The sequence below is a fragment of the Dendrobates tinctorius genome, unplaced genomic scaffold, assembly GCF_039654945.1.
Source record: "Dendrobates tinctorius isolate UK_male_01 unplaced genomic scaffold, ASM3965494v1 ptg000035l, whole genome shotgun sequence".
Lineage (NCBI taxonomy): Eukaryota > Metazoa > Chordata > Amphibia > Anura > Dendrobatidae > Dendrobates > Dendrobates tinctorius.
Genome location: NW_027361703.1, coordinates 60,117,548 through 60,142,225, shown reverse-complemented (window position 1 = coordinate 60,142,225; position 24,678 = coordinate 60,117,548). Strand labels below are relative to the sequence as shown.

The following is a 24,678-nucleotide window of genomic DNA, read 5'->3' as shown; positions in this document are numbered from 1 at the left end:
CTCTGAGCTCTGGCCTCCAGTTCAGTTCCTGTCTTCTAAAGCTAAGTTTTGCTCTGTTATTGTTCCATGAGATTTTGTCTGATATGCTTAGTTTTGTGTTCTGCCAGCCCCGGCTGGGGCTCTGCTGAATTTCCATTTTTGTTCCTGATCGGTTAAATCTCTTTTGCTCTGTCTTCAGAATATATCGGAGTGCTGATATAGGGATTTTGAAGTCTAGTGACTTCAGGGCTGTTTTTCCTATCAGACGTGTTGGGACATTTTTGGTAGGGTTTTTGCGGATTGCAGCCAGCATCTTTTCTGTCCTTTCCTATCTAGTTAGTTGGGCCCCATCGTTTGCTCTGCCTGTCTTTCTGTCTGTTTGTGTTTTCATCTGTTTTCACCGACAATACATGTTGGGGGCTGTCTATTGCTTTGGGGTCTGCTCTGGGGCAGTTTAGATTTCCCCTTTCTTTCTTTAGGCTTATTTAGTTCTCCGGCTGTGAAGAGGCGTCTAGGACCACCGTAGGAGCGCTCCACGGCTACTGTTAGTTGTTGTGAATAGGATCAGGGGTCTGCAATCCGCTAGCTACCAACCTCTCCGCTTTTCTGGACTTAGCTTGCATTTTTGTTTTTTCCTCCTCCGGTGACTCATTCATAACAAAAAAACTGCCCTGTGTATGATAGATTGCTTCAAACTGTACCACACCTCTATGCACTACTAATATACTTAAATTTACACAACAGGAAACAGTAGATTAGTTCCAAAAAGGGGGCACATCTAGATAAGTTTATTGGCGGTCTAGTTTCCAAAAATGGGGCACTTGTTGGGCATTGCCACTGTTTAAGCACATCTAAATAAGTTCATTGGGGGGCTAGTTTCCAAAAAAGGGGCACCTTTTGGGCATTGCCACTGTTTAGGCACATATAGATAAGTTCCTTAGGTGGTCTAGTTTCCAAAATGGGGTCACTTGTCGGGGTTTCTACTGTTTAGGCACATCAGGGGCTCTGCAAACGGAACATGACACCCGCAGATCACTGCATCAAAGTCTGCATTCGAAAATGTCACTACTTCCCTTCCGAGCCCTGACGTGTGCACAAACAGTAGTTTACTCCCACATATGGGGTACCAGCATACTCAGGACAAATTGGACAATAACTTTTGGGGTTCAATTTCTCCTGATGCCCTTGTGAAAATTAAAGATTGGGGACTAAAAGATAATTTTTGTGGGAAAAAAATAGGATTTTTTATTTTCACGGCCGGGTGTTATAAGCTTTAGTGAAACACTTGGGGGTTGAAAGTTCTCACCACACATCTAGATATGTTCCTTAGGGGGTCTAGTTTCCAAATGGGGTCACTTGTGGGGGTTTTCCACTGTTTAGGCACATCAGGGGCTCTCCAAATGCGACATGGCGTCCAATCTATTCCAGCCAATTTTGGTTTGAAAAAGTCAAACGGCACTCCTTCCCTTCCGAGCTCTGCCGTGCGCCCAAACAGTGGTTCCCCCCACATCTGGGGTATCAGCATACTCAGGACAAATTGGACAACAACTTTTGGGGTCCAGTTTCTCCTGTTACCCTTGGGAAAATACAAAATTGGGGACTAAAAGATCATGTTTGTGGAAAAACTATAATATATGTATATTTTCATGCCCGGGCATTATAAACAGTGGTTTTCCTCCACATGTGGGGTATCGGCATACTCAGGAGAAATTGTACAACAGCTTTATCTGTCCATTTTCTCCTTTTAACCTTGTGAAAATAAAAAAAATTGTTTCTAAAAGATCATTTTTTGACTAAAATTAAAATGTTCATCGTTTCCTTCCATATTGCTTCTGCTCCTGTTAAACCCCTGAAGGGTTAATAAACTTCTTGAATGTGGTTTTGACCAGCTTGAGGGGTGCAGTTTTTATAATGGTGTCACTTTTGGGTATTTCCTGCCATATAGACTCCTCAAAGTGACTTGATGTGAAGTGGTCCCTAAAAAAAAATGGTTTTGTACATTTTGTTGTAAAATTGAGAAATCGCTGGTCAACTTTTAACCCCTTTAACTTCCTAACAAAAAAAAAATTTTGAAAAATTTTGCTTATGTAAAGTAGACATGTGGGTAATGTTATTTATTAACTATTTTGTGTGACCTATTTCTCTGTTTTAAGGGTATAAAAATTCAAAGTTTGAAAATTGCAAAATTTTCGCCAAATTTCTGTTTTCTTTACACAAATAAACACAAGTTATATCGAAGAAATTTTACCACTATCGTGAACAATATGTCACAGAAAAAAAATCTGGAACGCTTCAACGGATCTTGGCGATTCTGAGAGTTATAGCCTCATAAATAGACAGTGGTCATTAACATGCAAACCATCCTTGGGGGGGTAAAGGGGTTAATATCAAATATTATTATAAAAAAAATTATTTCTCCTTCTTAATGAAACCTGATTTATTAGCCAAATCACTCTTAATTAGTTAATGTGTTTGATCATTAAAAAAATGTTTTGTTAACACATTCGTTACGGTACACTTTATTGAAGCCTGTCCAGTATATGCACTTCGTGTATTATTTGCCAATAGCAATGGTTATGTTCTGACTTCTGGTCATAAAAATAGCTCGGTAGATTATAGTTTCCAAGCAACATCTTGGTCTCCTCACTTGTTGAAAACACTTTACGCTTTTAGCAGGATTTGTACATGAGGCTTTGCAAATGCTTTATGACCTTCACAGATGACACATCAGGTTATAATGACAATAGGCAAATGGGTAATATATTATGTATACAGTGTAAGCATAACTCACATTTTATCGAGGGAAGATTCTTTCAAAGAATATGTAAATATTCTTTTGCATTTGCACAAATGTATTGTAAAAATTCATAGTGTACCTGAAATGGGCCCTTAATGTGCATCTGTTACAGGATAGCACAATACTGACTACACACGTTATTGAATAGAAATCTTATTCCTGGTAAGGTTGGAATATTTACTTTGAAAATCCACAACAGAGGACTGTATATAAAGTTTTGAAATTCTGACATTGATTACCAAAGTAAGTTCATTAGCCTCATCACGTCGAAAAGATGTATTTAGCAATTAATGCGGTGTATTTTGTGAAAACTGGTGAAAGATACGCTTTATAGAGAAACTGCAACAATCACATGATACAGTGCTTTGAGAAAGTATTCGGCCCCCAGGAACTTTTCAGCCTTTTCCCCCATATCATGCTTCAAACATAAAGATACCAAATGTAAGTTTTAGGCCTCTTTCACACTTCCGTTTTTTACAATCAGTCCAAAGCCGCCAGGTTTTGAAAAAAATGGATCCGCAATTTTTTTTGCGGATCCGTTTTTTTCCCCATTGACTTCCATTATTGGATTTTGACGGATTGTCGTCCGTTGCAACCGTTTTTGTGAGGATCCGCCATAATGTTGCTGTCCGTTAACATCCTCAAAGATTTCCAAACGGAGCTTGCAATGTTTTTTTGGCCGGCGGATCCTCCAGACACTGATTTAACCCGAAATTCTCTCTCTCTCTCTTCCCCCCCCCGGCCAGCTGTTCCTTTAAATTTCCTCACTTTGCGGATCCGTCACAAAACGGATCCTGTGGCATCCGTTCACATCAGTTAATAACGGATCCGTTTCTCAGCCTTTTTGGCGGATTGTAACTGACACAAAAAACTGAAGTGTGAAAGAGGCCTCAGGTGAAGAATCAACAACAAGTGGGACACAATTGTGAAGTTGAATGAAATTTATTGGTTATTTTAAATTTTTGTGGAAATTCAAAAACTGAAAAGTGGGGCGTGCAATATTATTCGGCCCCTTTAACTTAACACTTTGTTGCACCACCTTTTGCTGCGATTACAGCTGCAAGTCGCTTGGGGTATGTCTCTATCAGTTTTGTACATCGAGACTGAAATTCTTGCCCTTTCTTCCTTGGCAAACAGCTCAAGCTCAGTGAGGTTTAATGGAGATAGTTTGTGAACAGCAGTTTTCAGCTCTTTCCACAGATTCTCAATTAGATTCAGGTCTGGACTTTGACTTGGCCATTCTAACACCTGGATACGTTTGTGAACCATTACATTGAAGATTTTGCTTTATGTTTGGGATCATTGCCTTGTTGGGAGACAAATCTCCGTCCCAGTTTCAGGTCTTTTGCAGACTCCAACAGGTTTTCTTCAAGAATGGTCCTGTATTTGGCTCGTTCCATCTTCCCATCAATTTTAACCATCTTCCCATCAATTTTAACCATCTTCCCTGTCCCAGAAAAGCAGGCCCAAACCATGACGCTGCCACCACCATGTTTGACAGTGAGGATGGTGTGTTCAGGGTGATGAGCTGTGTTGCCTTTACGCCAAACATTTCATTTGGCATCGTTGCCAAAAAGTTAGATTTCATCTGGCCAGAGCACCTTCTTCCACATGTTTGGTGTGTCTCCCAGGTGGCTTGTTGCAATCTTTAAACAACACTTTTTATGGATATCTTTGAGAAATGGCTTTCTTCTTGCCACTCTTCCATAAAGGCCTGATTTGTGCAGTGTACGACTGATTGTTGTCCTATGGACAGACTGTCTCACCTCAGCTGTAGATCTCTGCAGTTCATCCAGAGTGATCATGGGCCTCTTGGCTGCATCTCTGATCAGTCTTCTCCTTGTTTGAGATGAAAGTTTAGTGGGACAGCCGAGTCTTGGTAGATTTGCAGTGGTATGATACTCCTTCCATTTCAATATGATCGCTTGCACAGTGCTCCTTGGGATGTTTAAAGTTTTGGAAATAATTTTTTATCCAAGTCTGGCTTTAAACTTCTCCACAACAGTATCATGGACCTGCCTGTTGTGTTCCTTGGTCTTCATGATGCTCTCTGTGCTTCAAACAGAACCCTGAGACTATCACAGAGCAGGTGCATTTATACGGAGTCTTGATTAAACACAGGTGGATTATATTTATCATCATTAATCATTTAGGACAACATTGGATCATTCAGAGATCCACAATGAACTTCTGGAGTGAGTTTGCTGCACTGAAAGTAAAGGGGCCGAATAATATTGCACGCCCCACTTTTCAGTTTTTGAATTTCCACAAAAATTTAAAATAACCAATAAATTTCGTTCAACTTTATAATTGTGTCCCACTTGTTGATTCTTCAACAAAAATTTACATTTGGTATCTTTATGTTTGAAGCATGATATGTGGAAAAAGGTTGAAAAGTTCCAGAGGGCCGAATACTTTTGCAAGGCACTGTAGTACCGTCTGTAGTGTGGCTCATAGTATCTCAATGTTATTCTCAAAACAACCTCTAATTTTCTTTTTTAGACAAGAATAACCTAGCTTCTTATATCTATCACCTTAAATCTTTTTAATAAAATACCATGTATAACCACAACCTAAATATAACAAATAGTTTTCCAATTTTTTTTTTTGCATATCATGTTTACACACTCCCTTGGAAATTAAATATGTACATATACACTTCACAGAGGGAGAGAGCAGGGTCTTCAGTGTCACCTGTTGAAATAAGCAATTCTAAAAGTCACTTAGCATGTCTACATGATATATTGCCAAACCAGAACTTTCAATTGCCGATACGAATTTAGGAGGTTTTGCCCCTCATCAGTGCAAAGCAGGAGAACTGGTTGGCTGGCTAACAGGTATCTGAAAGAGAGTTTAATTTCCCAGATGAAGTATTGCATGGCTTAGAAGTTTTATGAAAATTAGGCACTCTTTACACAGAGAAGCTATACTTCTTAAACGGCTCTGTCAAATGCCTCTCACTATGGAAACTGTTATAATGTCTAGGTCAAAAAATGATTCTAGAAAATGAAAATACATATACTGATGCTTTAAAGTTTGTGAACCCTTCAGAATTTTCCATATTTTGCATGAATTTGAACTAAAAATCAATCAGATTTTCACACAAATCCTAAAAAAAGATGCATAGCAACAAATAAAACAAATTAACAACTCAAAAATATTAGACTTCGTCATTTTTTAAAACAAATTTTCTGTGAGTGGCAAAAGTATGTGAATCCTGAAGATTAGCAGATAATTTGAATGTGAAATTAGAGTCTGTTTTGAGGATATTGACCTTCCAGATTTTGTTTGTTGTTTCCTATTTATCTGGGATTCCCATGTATTGTCATGGATCATTATATTTTTATATACATTTGTTCCTTCCTTTTATTGTCCCACGCTAACTCACTCCCCATTGGATTTGGATTTTGAGCAACCCACAATACCAGTTGATATGTATGGTAAAATGATTATATATCTGATAAGAAAGATGCATGTTGACGCTTGTTCACACTAGTAGCATCAGTTGCGGTTTATCATGTGTACTTGGTATCTATTAATGCACGGTGTATATATAAGACACAGCGGTAAGCTAGTGATGAATGTAATCTGGTCATTCAAATTATATATATACACAATGGTGAACTGAGGTATAATTTGTGGCGCATCCTCATAAGAGGGGGGAGTTCAATATCCCCTGTGAATCACATGTGCGTGCGCTGCACGTCATATCAGACAGGATGTTTCGTCCGCAGCAGTTGGAGAGAGATACGAGACTGCCTATTGGTCCTCTAGAATTGACACTGCGCATGTCAGACCATGTATTGTGTCTCGGCTCCAGCGATTGGATGGTGCCGGGATGCATGAAGAAACCCGATTGGTCGTCACTGAGTGACGCTGCATGTGGGTCCTAACAGCCAATCGGAACATCTAGGTCTGTCTAGTGATATTTGATAACAAAGTAGGGACACCGCAATAGGTGCTTAGCGCTGTGATGTCACGTGAGTGGGCGGAGCATTTGCGGGCTTAGCGGCGGGTTTAAAAGGAGGAACTGTGATGAGTATCGGTTGGCTTCTGCACCGTTATGGGACACAAGATATTCTAGTATCGGGCCTCCTGATGAGCCTACTCAGGCGAAACGCGTTGAGGCGTTAACCATTTGATGGCTGGTGGTGATGAACACAGATGAGTATCGCTATGGCAGTTCTGTGTTTATTTATTTCTCTATTGGGATGTCATATGATTTTATAAAGGGACACCACCCTTATTTTTGTGCTACACTGATCAAATTGCCAGCATCTTATATATCTTCTCTTTTTATGTGAAGAGACTGTGCAGTTGTGGGATTTGTGGCAATAAGGAGTGCATCTAAAGTGTCCCATATATGACTCCCATTAGCATATTTATGATGCCCCATTGTGAATATTGGTGACATAATTATGCAATTGAGTATTTGATCACACCACCTTATGCCATGTGTGTTCTCTCTTTTTTTTAACTTCTTCTCTTTGGGACACAGGGCCCTCTATAGAGCAGATTGGTCTCTGTCTAGCAGTAGAGGTTCCCCTTTATCAATGGGTAGAGGTGACCACTAGTGGATCTAGGGTATACCAGGGCCCCTAGGGACAGCCTTCGTTGAGCGGGGGCGCCACAACGTTCCCCCCTAGGGTGCCAACCTCCGCAGACAGGCAGACTTCAGCTCAGGGTTATATCAGGGACTCTTAGGTGTCACCTTAGAGTGGTTTCATGTTTGGACACTTTTCCGTTTTTTTTCTATTTTTGTCACTTTGTTGGTGTTTACCACATTTGTGGTTTTTAATGAATAAAGTATCTTTTTTAAGGGATATATATACATGAGATTACATTTGACCCTTTCTAATATTATATGAGAGACTTTCCATCTGTTTGGCAACAAATTTTAAAACAAAATGTCAGGACATATCCATAAGCTGGATCTCAAGAAAATGTAGTTCATGCAGCAAGACAGTGACCCAAAGAACACAAGTCAATCTGCAAAAGAATGGGAAAGAAGAATAAAGTTCAACTTTTGAAATGGCCAATTCAGACTACTGACCTTAATCCTATAGAAATGTTGTGGAAGGACCTGAAACAGGTAGTTCAAGGGAAAAATTATCAGACAAAACAATGTTAAAGCTGTTTAACATAGTTGAAGCTAAAGTGAGGAATGCACTAAAATTCCTCAGTGAAGATGTGCAGGACTAAAGCAACATTTATTGAAAACAGTTATTGCTGCATATTGGGTCACGCAAGATACTAAATGCAAAGGTATACATACTTTAGCCACTCACATACATGATATTGGATCATTTTCCACATTTGGAAAATGACAAGATCTAATATTTTTGACTCAATCATTTGTTTTATTTAGTTTTTTTTTATAAACTTTTAGGATTTTTGTGAAAATTTGATATAGTTTTAGACCAAAATTATGCAGGAATATGGAAAATTTCGAAGCATTCACAAACTTTCAAGCACCATTATAAATATCACACTACCATTTTATAAAGGGCATCAAAGCAAGATTATCCCACTATGTGAAATTCTGATACAACTCCAAAATGACTGCACAAAGATAATTACTATAAGATGGCAACAGAGGTTGAAAATTACAAGTGTTTACAAATCAATACTGGCTGCTTTTAACAGCTACTAGAATTTTATTGTCGTTTGCAGCAATCAATTATAGTTGATTTTCATTATATTATTGAGCATCATTTTCATGCATATACATTTTTTCATCTTTATTATATTTTTTATCACACTTTCTTTTGTTTCTCATTTTTTCTCACTTCCACATTTAAATCATAATTTTACATTCGTCATATGTTTGCTTCTTTAGAACAATTGAATTTTCACATTTATGTTGCACAAATTTCTTTAAGTTAGCAATTATCTTTGCAGTCGCATATTCCCCTGTGATATCCTTAAATTAAATATATTTTTTTCAGACACACACTCACCGTTTTTTCTCTTCCTTTTTCTGCTGACCTGGAACTCTTACTTCAAAAATATGGTGACACATTTAGTGCAGTGACTTCATATTTGACTTCAACAAAATGGCCACTGCGGTCTCCTGGTCTAACTTTCCATGATGGCCGTAATATACCCAAGTGCGCATGTCCCTGACATCATCCGGAGATTTCTCTTTGACGTGCGCACTTGTTGATTGCCGGAATTGTGTGTATCACTGATATATATATATTCTATGTGTATATATCTATTGTTTTGTGAGCTGTCAGTGTGATTTTACATTAGCCGGACTTGAATTGCCGGCTTTTCATAGGAAACTGGTGCGTAAAAATCGGATAGCACTCGCATGGTGCGAGTGCTGTACGATTTTTTTCTTGTACCCATTGACTTGTATTGGCGATTCTCGGCCAATATAGACATGCAATCGCAGCATGCTGCAATTTCACTCGCATGTATAATACAGCTGAGAAAAAACAGTGATGGGAGCTGCCCTATAGATTAACAGTGGTCCAAGTGCTATGCAATTTTTTTCTCGCATAACACGTCCGTATTCCTCTCTAGTGTGACTCCGGCCTTATAATCTGAATGTGACTTACTTGGGGGTTGCGGCGGCGGTGGTGAAGAGAGATAACAGGAGGCAAGGGCCCGGTGTCAGTGGTGAGGCAGAGCAGAGTGCACTGATTTCCCGGCGGCCATTTTCCTGAAGCCGTGGGTTGCCTCCAACGGTGCATGAGCAGACTAAGTTCTCGGCCCAGCCATCAAACAAACTTTTTGTACCAGGAGTGGCATAAGGTCACCCAAAAGCAGTGTGAAAGACTGGTGGAAAGCATGCCAAGACGCATGAAAGCTGTGATTACAAATCATGGTTATTCCACAAAATATTGATTTCTGAACTCTTCCTGAGTTAAAACATTAGTATTGTTGTTTCTAAATGATTATGAACTTGTTTTCTTAGCATTATTTGAGGTCTGCAAGTGCTGCATTTTTGTTATTTTGACTATTTCTAATTTTCTGAAAATAAATACAAAATTTAGTGCTTAGAAATTCGAAGACATGTTGTCAGTAGTTTATAGAATGAAAGAGGAATTTACTCGAAAACATACATATAAAAAGAGAAATCAGACAAACTGAAAATTTTGCAGTGGTCTCTTAATTTTTGTCAGAGCTGTATATATAATATAGATCTCTCTCTTTCTCATACAATTAGTTTAGTGTTTGTGCAAAATTCTGGACAAGTTTTTAATTAATAAATCATTATTTCATGGAAAAAAATGGCATGTGGTCCTCCTATAATTTATAGCCAGCAATAGCTATCCAAACAGCTGAGAGCTGATATTTATAGCCTAGAAAGGGGCCATGGATAATGGCCCCGACTGGCTACAAACACCAGCTCTCAGCCGCCCCAGAAAAGGCACATAGCTTTGCTCTTCCCACTGCCCTATAGCGGTGGCATATGGGGTAATAATTGGGGTGTTGATGTCGCCTTTGTGACATCAAGTCCCAAGGTTAGTAATGAAGATGCATCAATTAGAAGCCCCCATTACTAATCCCATGTAGTCAAATAGTAAATGAAACACAGACACCTATTACATTTGAAATAAACACACAGACTCCTTTATTGTTCTTAATTAAACCATACTTACAACCTCTGCTAATTCAATCTGATGTTTGTATGTGTATAGGGGGCTCACACTGCATATAGGGGGAATTCATGCCATCTATGCAGAGGCTGCATGGGGCTCACACTGTATATACAGAGGTTGTGTGGGGCCCACACTTTATATACAGTATGAAGGCTTTATGGGGCTCATGCTTAGACCATCTCAATGGTAACACTAAAGCAGGGAGTGGATTCTTGGGCTGGGAGTTTCTTCTTTTAGCCCCATAGCTTGTTACTCTATTTTTTTAAACAGTACAGAAAACCTCTTTGACTTTCTAAATGTTCATTATTTTAACTTGCTTAACAAATATGTGTTTAATATAATTTAGGAATTTCAGTACTTTCTTACACTGTTTACTGTACTGTCTATAACCACAGTGATTTAAAAAAGTAATCAGTATGTTACTTTGTATTTTAGGACCCAAATCAATTTCACTGTTGCCATAGACTTCACAGCATCAAATGGTAAGTCTGCAAATGTTTCATTTTTTTTATATTTGTCAATAATCATACAAGGCAAAAAGTGCAGTATCCAATATGAACATAAAGGTATGAATGCTTTATAGTCTTAGGTTAGCAGCCTTGACTATTGAGGGAGATGAAATATAAAACCAAACTTTTTTTTTTTACCTTTCCCTTCTAATATGCAGTCGTTCAATACCAAGATGTAAATTTCAGTTGGCTTCAGACGCTTTATAGTTCTCGTTGTGTTTGAAGTTACTTGTAGAAATCATAGTAAGGCTGGAGACCCACTAGCGTTTTTAAAATCGGTCCCATTGTTCCTGAAAAGTCAGACGAGTGTCATATGTTTTTCATGCGAGTACAATTCGATTTTTAACACCTGGCATCCGATTTGCATCCGACTTACATGCGAATGTGATCCGATTGCAATGCAATTTTAACATGAGCTTTTACATAGGGAAATTCTCTATGTAATTTGCACATAATTTTCCAAGGTAATAATGTTCAAGGATATATACCTATATACAATACAAAGATGACATCAACCCCCCCAACTATCACCCCACGTTCTACTGGACCAGGGCAAGTGGGAAGAGCAAGGCTAGGAATTGACACATCTTAGAGATGCGCCTTTTCTGGGGCGGCGAAAAGCTGATGTTTTTAGTCTGGGAGAAATCCAATATCCATGGCCCCTTCCTAGGCTATCAATAACAACTTGCAGCTGTCTGCCCAGCCTTTGCTAGTAATTACTTATAAGGGGACCCAATGTTATTTTTTTTGTGTGGAGGTCCCCCATTTTAATAACCAGGAAAGGCTAAGTATATAGCTGTTAGCTGATATTAACCCCTTAATGACCAGAGCTTTTTTTTCGCTTTTGCATTTTTGTTTTTCGCTCCCCTTCTTCCCAGAGCCATAACTTTTTTTTTTCTGTCAATATGGCCATGTGAGGGCTTATTTTTTGCGGGACGAGTTGTACTTTTGAATGACATCATTGGCTTTAGCATGTCGTGTACTTGAAAACGGGAAAAAAAATTCCAAGTGCGGTAAAATTGCAAAAAAAAGTGCAATCCCACACTTGTTTTTGTTTGACTTTTTTGCTAGGTTCACTAAATGGTAAAACTGACCTATCATTATGATTCTCCAGGTCATTACGAGTTCATAGACACCAAACATCTCTGGGTTCTTTTTTTTTTTATCTAAGTGGTGAAAAAAAATTCCAAAGATTGCTAAAAAAAAAAAATTTTGTGCCATATTCTGATACTCGTCGTGTCTCCATTTTTCATGATCTGGGGTTAGGTGAGGGCATAATTTTTGCATGCCGAGCTGACATTTTAAAGGATACCATTTATGTGCAGATACGATCTTCTAATCGCCCGTTATTGCATCTTAATGCAATGTCGTGGCGACCAAAAAAACGTAATTCTGGCGTTTCTATATTTTTTCCCGCTACGCCGTTTAGTGATCAGGTTAATCCTTTTTTTATTGATAGATCGGGCGATTCTGAATGCGGCGATACCTAATATGTGTGTGATTTTTTTTTTTTTTAATTGTTTTATTTTGAATGGGGTGAAATAGGGGTGATTTAAACTTTTATATTTTTATTTTTTTCATATTTTTTAAAACATTTTTTTGTTAAATTTTGACATGCTTCAATAGCCTCAATGGGAGACTAGAAGCATCTACAATTCAGCTTTGCTACATGTAGGCGATAAGCAGATCGCCTATATGTAGCAGAATTACTGCATTGTTATCAGCGCCAACCACCGGGGTGGCGCTCATAGCAATGCCTCATCAACAACCATAGAGGTCTCTATGACACCTGAGGTTTTTATGGCAACGCATCGCTGACCCCCCAATCGCGTGACGGGGATCGGCGATGTGCTCATTTCCGGCCGCTCGCCCGACGCTCTAGTTAAATGCCCGCTGTCAGCGTTTGACAGCGGGATTTAACTATGGTAGTTAATAGACGCGGGTGGATCGCGATTCTACTCGCGCCTCTTGTGGGGATATGTCAGCTGTTTAAAACAGCTGACATGTTGCGGCTTTGAGGTGGACTCACCGCCGGAGCCCACCTCAAATCAGGGGATAATGGCCACTGACGTACTATCCCGTCAGCGGTCAGTAAGGTGTTAATAGCCTGGGAAGCTCCATTGGTATTTACCCCCTTCCTAGGCTGTAAACATCTGCTCCCAGCTGTCCGCTTACCCTCTGCTGGATAATAAAATGTTGGCAGATCCCATGCTTTTTTTATGAAAAGATTTGATTTACTTAAAAAAAATAAATAAATAAAACACAGTAAACTGCACACACACAGCACTGATTATATATCTCACTCATATATTTATATCTGTATTTTTTCGGATTATAAGATGCACCCCAAATTTTGAGGCGAAAACTAGGAAAAAAATTTTTTGGAATAAAACGGTGGTGCTTCTTATAATCCATGCATCTTATTGCTTACCGGGGGTGGTGGGTGCTGTGAAGCGGGGTCCCAGGGTTGCTGCTGGAGGAGGCAGGAGTAGGGTGATCCTGCAGGCTGCCGCGGGCTGAGATTAGGGGGTGTTCCGATGTGCGGCGCGCTGCTGTGGGTGTCCGGTGCTGCTGTGGGTGTCCAGTGCTGCTGGTGGTGTCCGGCGCTTTTGCGGGTGTCCGGTGCTGCTGCTGGTGTCTTCGGTGCTGCAGGTGCCTGGCGGTGCTACAAGGGTGTCTGGCGGTGCTGCCCGGTACTGCTGCGTGGGTCTTCCATGCTGCGTGGGCTCTGCCGACATTTTGTGAAAGGCCAGAGCCCTGGCAGTTCCATGGTTTCCTGTGCGGTGGACTCTGGGAAAATGGCCGCAGGAGGCATGTGCAGATGGAGATCTCGGCACTAAGGGGAGATGAGATCTTAGTGCCGAGATCTCCATCTGCGCATGCGCCGCCCCCATTGGCCATTTTCCCCAAGTCCCACCGCACAGAAAACCATGGAACTGCCAGGGCTCTGGCCTTTCACAAAATGTCTGCAGAGCCCCTGCAGCATCTGAGACTCCCGAAGTACCGGGCAGCAGCGCCTGACAGCCCCTCATCCCAGCCTGCGGCCTGCAGCAGTGGTACCGGTAAGGTATATACGCATTATAAGACGCACCCCCATTTTCCCCCAAAATTTTGGGGAAAATGTACGTCTTATAATCTGAAAAATACGGTATGTCTTCTGTATCTGTCTATTGATCTATCTAATCTCTCTCTCTCTATTATATATGTCACCAACATCTCTATATCTATCTATTCTCTGTGTGTGTGTATATATGTATATATTCTATCCATTCTGCTTTCTCGGGTCACGCTGTGATTTTACTGTAAGCGGCAGATGAAATGCCGACTTTTTCAAAGACGTGGGAGTGTAAAAATTGGACGGATTTCACGTGGTCCGAGTGCCGAGCATTGTTTTCATCACACCCATTGACTTCAATTGGTGAATGCGATCCGATTTCCGATTGCAATCGCAGCATGCTGCAATTTTTTTTCCAGTCCGATTGCGATCCAATAAGAGATGGAAAAAAAATTGCAGATGAACAAACAATGATAGAATAACATTGGTCCGAATGCAATCTTATTTTTAATCGGATTGCATTCATCCGATTTAATTGCAAGTGTGACCGAGCCCTAACAATGTCAGTCAGTGTGAACAGGCTCTGTCATTTAGCTTGCACTGTTAGTCCAAAATATTAAGCTTCAGCTTTTGCCCTGTATATTGTTAAGATAAGATATTGAAATTATATAAAACTATTTGATCATTTATGAAATAAAATGATAATAAAGTGAGGATGCTTTCACCTTAATGTGAAACATTAATTTATTAGCTTATAAGGCTTAAATATATACAGTACACTTCTGTACATGTAAGTGCGTTTGTGAAAGTTAAAACAGTTACGGTTCTATTTGTTAGTAACTTACTGCAAAAACTTTGCTACTATTAAAAGAAAAAAAAGCAATAACCAATAAATAAACTTTTTTTCTGGAACAGGAAACCCTTCACAGCCCACCTCTCTGCACTATATGAATCCTTATCAGCTGAATGCATATGGCATGGCACTAAAAGCAGTTGGAGAAATTATTCAGGATTATGACAGTGATAAAATGTTTCCTGCATTAGGCTTTGGAGCAAAGTTGCCACCTGATGGAAGAGTATGTCATGAATTTGCTTTGGTAAGTTTTTTCTGTTCTTTTTTTTCGATGCCATAATAGAACAATCAAAATCCAAGCCATCTTTTATAAAATCAACATAAACCTCCAAACCAAATTTTTCTTGTAAGAATGTTTAACCCCTTACTGCCATTGGACGGAATAGTACGTCCAATGGCAGTAACCGCCGCTTTGATGTGGGCTGCGGCAGTGAGCCCGCATCAAAGCCGAGACATGTCAGCTGTTTTGAACAGCTGACATGTGCCCGCAGTAGGCGCTGGTGGAATTGCGATCCACCCGTGCCTATTAACTAGCTAAATGCTGCTGTCAAACGCTGACAGTGACATTAAACGCCCGCTTCTGGCCATCGGGCCGGAAATACGCGCACCGCTGACCCTCGTCATGTGATCAGGGGTCATCGGTGCATCAGCATAACATCCAGAGATCTCCTTGAGACCTCTATGGTTGTTGATAACGGATTGCTTTAGCGCCACCCGGTGGTCGGCGCTCATGACAATGCTGTAATTCTACTACATATGGGCGATCAGAGCATCGCCTGTATGTAGCAGAGGCGATCAAGTAGTGGCAGCTTCTGTTGAAGCATGCCAAAAGTAAAAAAAAAAATTGTTTTAAAAATATAAAAAAATATAAAAGTTTAAATCACCCCCCGTTTCACCCCATTCAAAATAAAACAATTTAAAAAAAAAATCACACATACACATATTAGGTATCTCCACGTTCAGAATCGCCCGATCTATCAATAAAAAAAAAAGGTTTAACCTGATAGCTAAATGGCGTAGCGGGAAAATATTGAAACGCCAGAATTACGTTTTTTTGGTCTCCGCGATATTGCATTAAAATGCAATAACGGGTGATCAAAAGATCGTATCTGCATAAAAGTAGTATCACTAAAAATGTCAGCTAGGCATGCAAAAAATAAGTCCTCACCCCACCCGAGATCACGAAAAGAGACACTATGGGTCTCGGAAAATGGCGCAATTTGTTTTTTGTTTGTTTGTTTTTTAGCAAACTTTGGAATTTTTTTTCACCACCTAGATAAAAAAAGAACCTAGACATGTTTGGTGTCTAAGAACTCGTAATGACCTGGAGAATCATAATGACTGCACTTGGAATTTTTTTCTCATTTTTGAGTACACGACGTGCTAAAACCAAAGATGTTGTTCAAAAGTACAACTTGTCCTTCAAAAAAATAAGCCCTCACATGGCCATATTGATGGAAAAATAAAAAAGTTATGGCTTTGGAAAGAAGGGGAGCGAAAAACGAAAGCACAAAACCAAAAAAAGCTCTGATCATTAAGGGGTTAAGATATAGAAATTACACCTTCCTAATGTTATGTTTATAATAGCAGATGTGCATTTCATATGAGAGATTAACATGTTGAGTCCTACAATCCTACTACCCTTTTTTGGGGAAAATCAGTATGGCTGTTATTTTCTTCTGCCAACAGAAGACTACTTGTTTTATGTGAAATCAGATCACACAGTGGCAGACAAATTGAAACTCAATGAAAAATACAATACATTAAAGGTATCACGTGACTTTGCAATGATCTTGGGTGCATTTTACTGCCAGAAGTCGATGAATGTCTTGTGCACCTTGAAACAGAATTGCTATTTGCACAGCTTTCACAGTGTAGTAATGGCCCAGACTGTATCCCCCATAGAGGAATTGAGGGAAGAGCCGCATGACTCAGGAGGTCTGCTAGGCAGTATTTTGTGGTGGTAAAGGTGAGGAATAGAGTTTTGACATGAATGTATAGGGGAGTAGTATAGGGTCAGGGAGATAATGTGTGATTATTTGATTGACTAGTCGGAGGTATCCCTGTGGGGGGTACATAGGGTGAGGGGCAGTTGGGGGTAGTTCATTTGGGATAGTGTTAGCGTACATTGAATATCTGTGGAATTCTGAATAATGGAGGCTCTTGTCCAGGAGATCTGAGCCTTAACTGAGAGCAGGGGACAGTAGTGGCTCCAGGACCAGCTGCAGCAGTGAAACGCTGAATAGAGGACCGCCGAGGTGGCTGCTGCGCCTCAGAGACGTGCCAGGAGGTCCAGACCGCTGGAGAGACTCAGCCCGGAAGTGACTCCCCGGACCAGGCGAAGACTGCAAAGCTCCTCAAGGGACCCCTCCAAATTGCCGATGCAGCACCGGCGTCCATCAGCCACATGCCAGTCTGTAGGATTCCATGGCGTTGGTCTGGTCCACGAGCAGGGGTGAGTGACGTAGTGAGCAGGGAATGACGGCACATCGCTAACACATGCCGCTTAGGACATGTGTTACTGATGTGCCGCGTTATGGCAGTCTATGGCAGCGTTAACGGATGCATTACATTGCGTTAATGCCACGGTGTAACGCAGTCCGTTAGACAGACTGCCATAATGCAATCTGAACCCTGCCTAATACAGGTGTATAAACTCAACGTTAGCAGTAGCAAGGAGTGTGATTTTGTCCACAGAGATGCCGTCAACCCTCGCCAGGGCATCCGTTGTGACATGAACATAAGATGGAAGTGTTTCCACAAGAGGTTTTAGATAAAAATCAACAAATTGACAAATGGAGTCACATAGACTCCCAATCCCTGAGACAAACGGACGCCCCGGGGGATTGAGGGCATCTTTGTGGACTTTAGGTAATAAGTAGAAGGTGAGAATCCTTGGGGACCTCACTGTAAGGCCATCCAGAATTCCTTTTGTAATAACGTTGTTCTCTAATACCCTGATGAGGATTCGCTGTAAGTCGAGTGAGAAAGAGGACACAGGATTAGAAGATAATTTGACATATGTACTGGAGTCTCTCAGTTGGCGAAAGGCCTCACGTTCATATTTATCATGGGGTCAGATCACGATGTTTTCCCCCTTGTCCGCCGGTTTAAAGACATCAGAAAGCAATTGTAGTTGTGTAAGAGCCTGACAATCTTTTACTAGTTAAATTTTCATATCTCGGTCTTGTATATAATTTTTTTAAATCCTCAGAAGCAAGTTTTGTGAAGGCAAGAAACATGGCATTGCTGGAAATGTTTTCTATTGTGGTGGCGTTGGAGATTTGGGGCACTGAGCTGAGGAACAAGAAAGTGTGTTTCTTCTGTGGCAGCATGAGTGTAGTGCATTGTATTAACAACTTGTCAGCTGGATCATTGCCAGTTCTGTCTCTCTTGTGCCACCTAGTGCTCAGGTGTTTGGATTTTAATGTCTGGTTTTGTGCTGATCATGTACCGGGTGTTCAGAATTCAATAGCTGATGCATTGTCTCGCTTCCAGTGGGATCGTTTTCGGGGACTGGCGCCGGATGCCTAGCAGTTGGAGACTGATTGGCCCCAGTGGTTGTGGGATCTAGTGTCCATTAAGCATAGAATCTGGTGAGGAGTTCGGTTAACCCCAGTACCTGGTCTCGGTATGTTTCTGCGTGGCATCTTTGGCAGGAGTCGACTGGTGAGCAGGTGTCGGAAGCGGACCGTCCCTGTTTATTGTTTATGATCGGCAAACCATTTCAGGAGGATTTGTCGTTCTCGGTGGTATCTGATAGGTTAGCAGGTTTGACATTTTTCTTTAAATTACTGGGTTGGAGGGACCTTACCAAGGACTTTTTGGTTTCCCAGGCAATGAAAGCATTCCGGAGGAGCTATACGGTAAGGGATTGGTGGTGCCCGCTATCGTTTCAAATATTGGGTCAGCTTTTGCTATGCTTTGGTGTGTAGTTCGGAATATGAATGTTGGCTATTTGGGGCGGCCTTTATTTTGTCATTTTTTGGTGCTTTTATGTTAAGTGAGCTGGTGAGTAGGAATGTTAAATATCATGGTGGTCTGTTATCACAGGATGTGGTGTGCTCAGAGGAGGCTGTACGGTGCTATTTGAGATGGTCAAAGACCGATACGGCCGGTAGGGGTTGTTTGGTGGAATTTTGGGGTGTGGACAGTTTGCTTGAATGCCTGTTGAGATGGGTTTCTTCATTTTTGGAGGTGAGAGGTCCAACATTGGGTTCCTTTTTGTTACATCAAGATGGATCTGCGTTATCGTTCTATTAGTTTATTACCATTTTCAGGCGTGGATTGGCTTGTTGTAGTTTGAATGGTTTAGAGTTTGGGTCTCATTCATTTTGGATTGGGGTGGCCACTGAGGCTGCTCATTGTGGTTTGGGGGTTAAAGCTGTGAAAAAGATTGGTCAATGGGAGTCTGCAAGGTACCGGTCTTATGTCCAGCCTCATATGTTATAAGATCCCCCCCCCCGCAACAATTTTTAGCAGTGTTTTATTATTATATTAATATATGGGTTTTTTGCATTCCAGGGAATTTTTGCGGTCAGATGGGGTCCATTTAAATGACATTGGTATAGATATGTGGGCTTTAGATGTAGTCAAAAAGGCAGTTTTGGTGTGGCGGGGCTCACAGGCATAAGATGTCATGCCTTCTCGCTATGGTGGAAAAGGAGGGGGGTTTTGAAGGAAGTTGCTTACACCAAAGGAGGATGGGGAGCCCACTGCAGGGATGGGTGACTCCCATCGGTGCTTAGCTGGTGTTAAAAGTGAAAACAGGTCCCTGCTGAGAGAGGTCTCAGCAGGACATTTTTGGTAAGGGCAACAGTCAGCTGGGTCCCCTTGGGCCGGTTGCGGTGCTGCTGGGGGCGACATGGTGGAGCTGTTTGTTGTTAAATTTGAAAACGGATCCCTACTGAGAGAGGTCTCAGCGGGACATTTTTCGTATGGGCAACAGTCAGCTGGGTCCCTCTGGGCCGGTTGCGGTGCGGCTGGGGGTGGCATGGTGGAGCTGTTTGTTGCAGTTTTCAAAATGGTTGAACCTTCAATTCCCCTCCTCCTTTTTAGAGTGAAGTTAATGTTGTTTAATGTTATTTATTTTTATATGTTATTTAATAAATGAGGCTGCTGTGGCCATTACAGTATATCCAATGTCACGCAGTGTGGGGTTTTTTACATTAAAGGCAAAATAGTGCATAACGCCTTTAAGCTAAAAACAATCAGAGCCGTTATATGTATCTTCAGCTCTGGACACATAGAACACAAGATTATCTTGAAGTTTGATTTTGGGTGTGTGGTTAGAAAAGTTAAATGTTTGAGAATAGTGATGTTAATATATTTTTAACAACATGCTGTGACATTTGTGTTTTTATTATTGAATACCGGTAGCTTTTATTGTGGCTTCCAAAAGCTGGATGATTGCTTGTAATCCTAAACATAACAGGTGGTTAACACAGTGTACTATCAAATCCTAATTCATGTAACAAGGCTCGTTAAAGGGTCGACATTAACTTTTAGGATTGCTACTTCCAATAGGTGGCACTAGAGTTCTAGTCCTCTTCCTCTCTGAAGAGACAATTTGCATAATCAAATCCTAAGAACCGTCAAGTCATTTTGTGTGAATTGGAATAGATGTGTTGAAAGTTTTCGAATATCTGGAATAAAGGAAACTGAATGAATTCTTATTATAACCTTTAAAACATGTTACAGTATTGACAAGCAAAGAATGCGATAGAAATTTACAAATTCCTTTGTGACAGTATTTTGGCATAGGATTGAAAAGTGAACATGGTTATCAAGGAGTAGAAACAACAAGGAACTCATCAAAAAAGTTTGTGGAAGGTGCACAAGTAGGGTCTCCAGCCCATATAGCAATGCAAAAAACTTGGCACTCAATTGGCAAATAAAGTGAATCTTTGTTTTATTGGCATCCAGATTATGCTTAAACGTTTTCGATCCAACATTGGATCTTCATCAGAAATTCTCTAGAGAACATACATAAAATAGAAATTAATCTATGTCATGATTATGAGAGAATATACAAAATCTTATGATGCATACGAAAATTGAAATACATTGAGAAAAAGATTTTTTCTTCAGTACGTCAAAGTTAAGTTACAATTAAACGTGATTCCAATAGGATTTCTGAGATTTGATCCTGGGTGCATGTGATCAGTGAGAGAGAACTCTCGTAATCAGAATTTTTTTCTTGTTTTCGAGGACACTATATGGTAAAACCAATGGTGTCGTTCAAAAGCACAACTCGTCCCACAAAAAACAAGCCCTCACATGGCCATATTGATGGAAAAATAAAAAAGTTATGGCTCGCGAAAAATAGAAGCGCGAAAACGAAAAAGGGCTCCCCCGTGAAGCTGTTAAAGAGGTTTACTGGAATTTTTCAAAAGTTACCAAATGGTAGACATGATTTAAATTAAAGAAATGATCATTAGTTATCAATGGATCAGCGGTAAAAAGAAGCCGTCCATTATTCATGGACTGCTGCAGCCAATCCCTAGCCTTAATGATCACTTGCCTTACATTAAAATCTTTGAAACCATTGATTGGCTGCAGGAGTCACTATAGGGCCTGTCACACTAAGCGATATCGCTAGCAATATCGCTATAACGTCACTGGTTTTTGTGACATTATAGCGATATCGCTATGTCCGATACTTACCTCCGACCGCTCCCCCGCTGGCTATCGCTGATCGCGCGAGAACATCCTGAACCGTTTCTCGTCATCAGCTTCCTGCTGGGGCGACGAGTGACGCGTGGAGGCGGGCGGGAGGACGTCTGGATCGCCTCGTCTGACAGGTAAGTAGCGACTCATCAGCCGCCATCTGCTATCACTGTTATCAGCTGAATAAAACTCTCAGCATTTTCCCCTGCTAGTGCTGATCACAGCGTGAGCAGGGAAGAATGATGAGAGCAGGTACAAGTATGTGTCAAGTAAAAAAAAAAAAGGAGAGAAGCCAGCGCTGCTTGTGGTTAGAGCACAATACATAAAGTGCATATGCACATAATGATTTCTAACTGTATTTCAAAATGAAACATTTAGCAAAAAATTGATCAATCATTTGAGCCACCCCGCCACACCAAGGCATTCTCATATGGGGCAGTCCTACTCTACGTTTTTTATATTCGCTGTTCCATTACGGCCTCCGAAATGTATTAAAAGCAAGACCATAGTAAATGCAAACTGTACCTGAAGCGTTTCTGAATCACTCCCATGGAGCCAGAAAAGGTGAGCGTAGATAAAGGTTGACCAGGTCCGGACATAGACATTTCAGGTTTATCCTCCACACTTGCCTGACCAGCAACCACAGATGAAGGGTGATACAGGCCCAGACTCAGGTGCACAATCAAACAGCCTGGGGCAGGGCAGGGCTGCTGTGTTTGTGCACAGCAGCCTAGATCAATGACAATGAACACAGAAAGGACGCCGAACATAACCCAGCACGCACGGCAACAGAGATGGTCAGCCACAAACCAATATCAAGTAAGAAAAAAAGGGGAGAAACCAGCGCTGCTTGTGGTCAGAACGCAATAAAGTGCATATGCACATAATGATTTCTAACTGTATTTCAAAATGAGACATTTAGGAAAAAATTGATCAATCATTTGAGCCACCCCGCCATGCCAAGGCATTCTCATATGGGGCAGTCCTACTCTACGTTTTTTATATTCGCTGTGCCATTACAGCCTGCTAAATGTATTAAAAGCAAGACCATATTAAATGCAAACTGTACCTGAAGTGTTTCTAAATCACTCCCATGGAGCCAGAAAAGGCGAGCGCAGATAAAGGTTGACCAGGTCCGGACATAGACATTTCAGGTTTAACCTTCACACTTGCCTGACCAGCAACCACAGATGATGGGTGATTCAGGCCCAGACACAGGTGCACAAGTATGTGTCACACTGATGACACACGGATTTGACCAGCTTAGAAATGCCCTTAATCTGGTTGACTGGGACAATGTCCTCAGAAATAAGAATACAGATAATAAATGGGAAATGTTTAAGAACATCCTAAATAGGCACTGTAAGCGGTTTATACCTTGGGGGAATAAAAGGACAAGAAATAGGAAAAACTTAATGTGGCTAAACAAAGAAGTAAGAGGGGTAGGATGGCACCGTTGAAACGCTAAAAAACTATAGGGAGAAAAATACTTTATCGAAAAAACTAATTAAAGCTGCCAAAAAGGAAACCGAGAAGCACATTGCTAAGGAGAGTAAAACTAATCCCAAACTGTTCTTCAACTATATCAATAGTAAAAGAATCATAAATGAAAGTGTAGGCCCCTTAAAAAATTGTGAGGAAAGAATGGTTGTAGATGATGAGGAAAAGCTAATTTATTAAACACCTTCTTCTCCACGGTAAACACGGTGGAAAATGAAATGCTAGGTGAAATGCTGAGAGACAAAGAAAACCCTATATTAATTAAGGGTCACAAATCTAACCCAAGAAGAGGTGCGAAACCGGCTAAATAAGATTAAAATAGATAAATCTCCAGGTCCGGATGGCATACACACACACAAGTACTAAGAGAACTACCGTATATACTCAAGTATAAGTCGATCCGAGTATAAGTCGACCCCCCTAATTTTGCCTCAAAAACCTGGGAAAACTTATTGACTCGAGTATAAGTCTAGGGTGGGAATTGCCGAAGATACTGGTAAATTTCAAAAATAAAAAAAGATAAGAATAAAAGTAAAATTAAGTGAGACATCAGTAGGTTAAATGTTTTTGAATATTTATTTAAAAGAAAAACATTAAACAAGCCCTGTAAGTTGAAAAGAGGGTCAACAAAACCAATAGGGCAACAACAATGACTTTAAAAGTACAAAAACCTCAGCTCAATGTAAAACACAAGAGTTAAAATCCTTCAAAGTCAGTGGATTCCTCATCATCTGTATGTCCAAACAGAGCTTCAGCTGGTAAGAGGTTATCAGCATAGACATTGTCGTCATCATCACTGAGTTGGTCATCACCGTCACTGCTGTCGTCTTCATACAAAGCGCTGTCTTCACTGCCATCCATAGCATTACTAATGCCACATTTCTTGAAGGCGCGTTGCACCATGTCCTCTGGAATCTCTTCCCATGCATCACGAACCCACTTTGCTATTAATTCTATGTCCGGCTTCATCAGATTTCCAAGTTTTGTTAGTCGGGCTTGACCAGATGACATCCACTCATGCCACATCCTCCGCACACGGTCTTTGAAAGGTTTATTTAAACACACATCTAGGGGCTGCAATACAGATGTAAGTCCACCTGGAATAACCGCCAAAGTAACTTGAGAAGACTGCCAATTTTTTGATGTCATCACATGTGTGGGCTCTGAACATATCCCAAACTAGCAATGATGGTTTTTTCTTTAAGACTGTTCCTGGTCGTCCATTCCAAATTTCTTCCAGCCATTTTTTTGTTCCATCTTCATCCATCCAGCCTTTAATATGAGCGCGCACTGTAATTCGTGGTGGGAATTGGACCTTTTTAGGCAGGGTCTTTCTTTTAAAAATAATGACAGGCCGCAGCTTAGTTCCATTAGCCAAACATGAAAGAACGACTGTGAAATGATTTTTTTCTTTTCCTGTGGTTCTGAGTAGAATAGTTTTTTCTCCCATATTTGCCACAGTTCTGTTGCTGGGAGGATCAAAAGTCATAGGTGTTTCATCCATATTTCCAATATCTCCCAGGTCATAGTTATGGATCCTTCTTTGTTTTATGATGAATGAATGGAATGACATCACTTTTTCATCAAGGTCTTTTGGCAACTTCTGTGAAATCTTTGTTCTTTGTTGCAAACATAGGCCAAATCTATTCATGAAACGGATACACCATCCTGCTGATGCAACAAATTTTCCAATTCCTGGTGCT

General features: G+C 40.7%; 1 protein-coding gene across 1 annotated transcript in view; it reads left to right on the top strand.

Moving 5' to 3' along the window:
- CPNE8 (copine 8) overlaps positions 1 to 24,678 on the top strand; it is a 468,537-nt gene that overhangs the window by 418,432 nt on the left and 25,427 nt on the right. The window contains exons 14-15 of the mRNA XM_073573517.1: positions 10,825 to 10,871; positions 14,869 to 15,050. Of these exons, the coding sequence (XP_073429618.1) occupies positions 10,825 to 10,871; positions 14,869 to 15,050 (229 nt within the window). The remainder of the gene's footprint in view (positions 1 to 10,824; positions 10,872 to 14,868; positions 15,051 to 24,678) is intronic.